General features: G+C 46.4%; 1 protein-coding gene across 1 annotated transcript in view; it reads right to left on the bottom strand.

The window, feature by feature from the left end:
• LOC143110369 (tyrosine-protein phosphatase non-receptor type 14-like) overlaps positions 1–2,500 on the bottom strand; it is a 61,932-nt gene that overhangs the window by 19,342 nt on the left and 40,090 nt on the right. The window contains exons 6-9 of the mRNA XM_076273239.1: positions 1,843–1,910; positions 1,600–1,687; positions 626–714; positions 199–286 (exon numbers count right to left, since the gene is read on the bottom strand). Coding sequence (XP_076129354.1) covers positions 199–286; positions 626–714; positions 1,600–1,687; positions 1,843–1,910 — 333 coding nt within the window. The remainder of the gene's footprint in view (positions 1–198; positions 287–625; positions 715–1,599; positions 1,688–1,842; positions 1,911–2,500) is intronic.

Here is a 2,500-nt window from a genome sequence, read left to right as displayed (position 1 = left end):
CAGAGCAAGACGTTAGAGATGGCGCATGACATGCAGTGATGCCACGTATAAAAAAAATACATTTAAAAAACGCTATTTAAGCACCGAAATGAGGCACCGAAATCTATGTTGTTATTCGATGCAGTTACTACCGTTTGCGTCGGCACCGGTGCCATATTAGAACTGTGTTTCGGTGCCCAACCCTACTGTCCACCATACCGTGTGGAACATGATGGTGTCGTCTCTGCTGGTGATCTCCACGGTGATGACCGACTTGTTGTGAGCGATGGTGCCGATGTCCTTCCATCTGTGGGAGCCGTCAAGGTCAACCAAGGTTACACAAAGGCATCGGAGAGGGAAATTCAACATCAGGCATGTGTATGTGTGTGTGTGTGTGTGTGTGTGTGTGTGTGTGTGTGTGTCTGTGTGTGTGTGTGTGTGTGTGTGTGTGTGCTGCATGTGTGTGTGTTTGTGTGTACTGTATGTATGTGTGTGTGTGTATGTGTGTGTGTGTGTGTGTGTGTGTGTGTGTGTGTCTGTGTCTGTGTGTGTGTGTGTGTATGTGTGTGTGTGTGTGTGTGTGTCTGTGTGTGTGTGTGTGTGTGTGTGTGTGTGTGCTGCATGTGTGTGTGTTTGTGTGTTTCACCTGTGGAGCATGATGGACCTCCCATTCCTATGTTTGACAAACACTCCGATGAAGGACACACCGATGAAGATATCGTTGGTGTGGTTATCCTGAGACACACACACACACACACACACACACACAGGGTAAGAGAGAGACAGAGAGTATGTTGGACTGTCACTGCCAGAGCACACAGACACACTCCGCCACACACACACACTCTCTCTGTCACACACTCTCACACACTGAAGCATGAATGCACTATGCATATAGCTAATGAATAATGGAAAATGAAGTATGATTACAGTGGGTCCCATTTTCAAGTGGCCACTTCATTCGCGCTTTCCATGATTCACGCAGCTGCGTGAAATGTATTACAACTCATCGCCACAAGGTGGCAGCTTAAGTCCACTGTAGCATTGCCGGTAAACAGGTCAGCAAACTGCATTCAGAGGCGTTGCAAGCGGCAGTGTGATTGATACTGTAAGCTACAGAACGATACGAAAGATCACCTTGTTGAAGTCATACAGTAGACTAGGCTAAATCAGAGCCTACTTTTTTTTTATCAAGCTAGGGCCAGAGACGATGGCCTTTGGCGAACAGTTTAGGCCTACTCAAAATGAGTAAAACCAAATTTGGCGAAATATCACATCTCTGAACGGTTTCAGCACTAATATCTGTTCAAATTAAGTTTTAGATGAAAAAAGTTGTGTTTTATTTACACATTCAACCACCAGTTTGTTAGCTAACAGAAATGTAGTGATTGCAGGCCTATGAAGTATAAGGGTTAGTCTCCCTGCAAACTCACACTGAAAAGTGGAAGTAGATGGCTTAATGGTTAGAGTTACGTTCTGAGACGTGGGAATCCGGGGTTCAATGTGTGTGTCTGTGTGTGTGTGTGTGTGTGTGTGTGTGTGTGTGTGTGTGTGTGTGAGAGAAAATGAGTGTTTGAAGTATGTTTATACTGTATGTGTGCATAGACAAATTCAAATTACCTTTGCAGCGAAGCTTTCCTGGCCAAAGCCATCTAGTTTCTCCACTTCCTTTATATAAAGGAGCTCAGCCTCGGCTGTCTGCATTCGACTGGGACACACACACACACACACACACACAAACACGCACACACACACAAATGTACATAAGAGGACTTTAGTTTCATGTATAAGCAGTTTTTGTGTATAGCCACTGGGGCCGGTGTGTGTGTGTGTGTGTGTGTGTGTGTGTGTGTGTGTAACTACCAGTGGCGCTTGTGCTCTTCGGCTACCTTCTGAGTCCACTCCTCCAAAACACCTTCCACTGGCCAGTTCTACAGAGAGAGAGTGAGAGAGAGAGGCAGGGAGAGAGAGAGTGAGAGAGAGAGATGGAGATGTAGATGGAGGTAGAGAGAGAGAGTGCGAGAGAGAGGCAGGGAGAGAGAGGGAGATGGAGAAAGAGAGAGAGAGATGTAGATGGAGGTAGAGAGAGAAAGTGAGAGAGAGAGACAGGGAGAGAGAAAATGAGAGAGAGAGATGGAGATGTAGATGGAGGTAGAGAGAGAGAGTGACCTGCTGCTCTGACCTCTGTTGTTATGAAGTGTTTTGAGAGTTAAAGATCATATTACATCCTCCCTGTCTTCTGCATTAGATCCACTCCAGTTTTCCTACAGGCCAAGCACACTCTAACACTCAGCACTGGTGTACCGCAGGGGTGTGTGTTAAGCCCCCTGCTGTACTCGTTGTATATTCATGACTGTATGGCAACTCACACCTCAAACACGGTGTGGACAGTGAAATACTGACCAACTTCTACCACTGTACCATTGAGAGCATCCTGACCGGCAACATCACAGCATGGTATGGTAACAGCACCGCTCATAATCGCAAAGCTCTGCAAAGGGTGGTCAGGTCAGCGCAACGC

This window comes from Alosa pseudoharengus, unplaced genomic scaffold, assembly GCF_046254945.1.
Source record: "Alosa pseudoharengus isolate Yale_2024_CS ecotype anadromous, Long Island Sound unplaced genomic scaffold, YU_APseudo_1.1 YU_APseudo_1.1_scf_7, whole genome shotgun sequence".
NCBI lineage: Eukaryota > Metazoa > Chordata > Actinopteri > Clupeiformes > Clupeidae > Alosa > Alosa pseudoharengus.
Note: the sequence above shows the minus strand (reverse complement) of the source record. Positions and strands in the feature narration are given on the sequence as shown.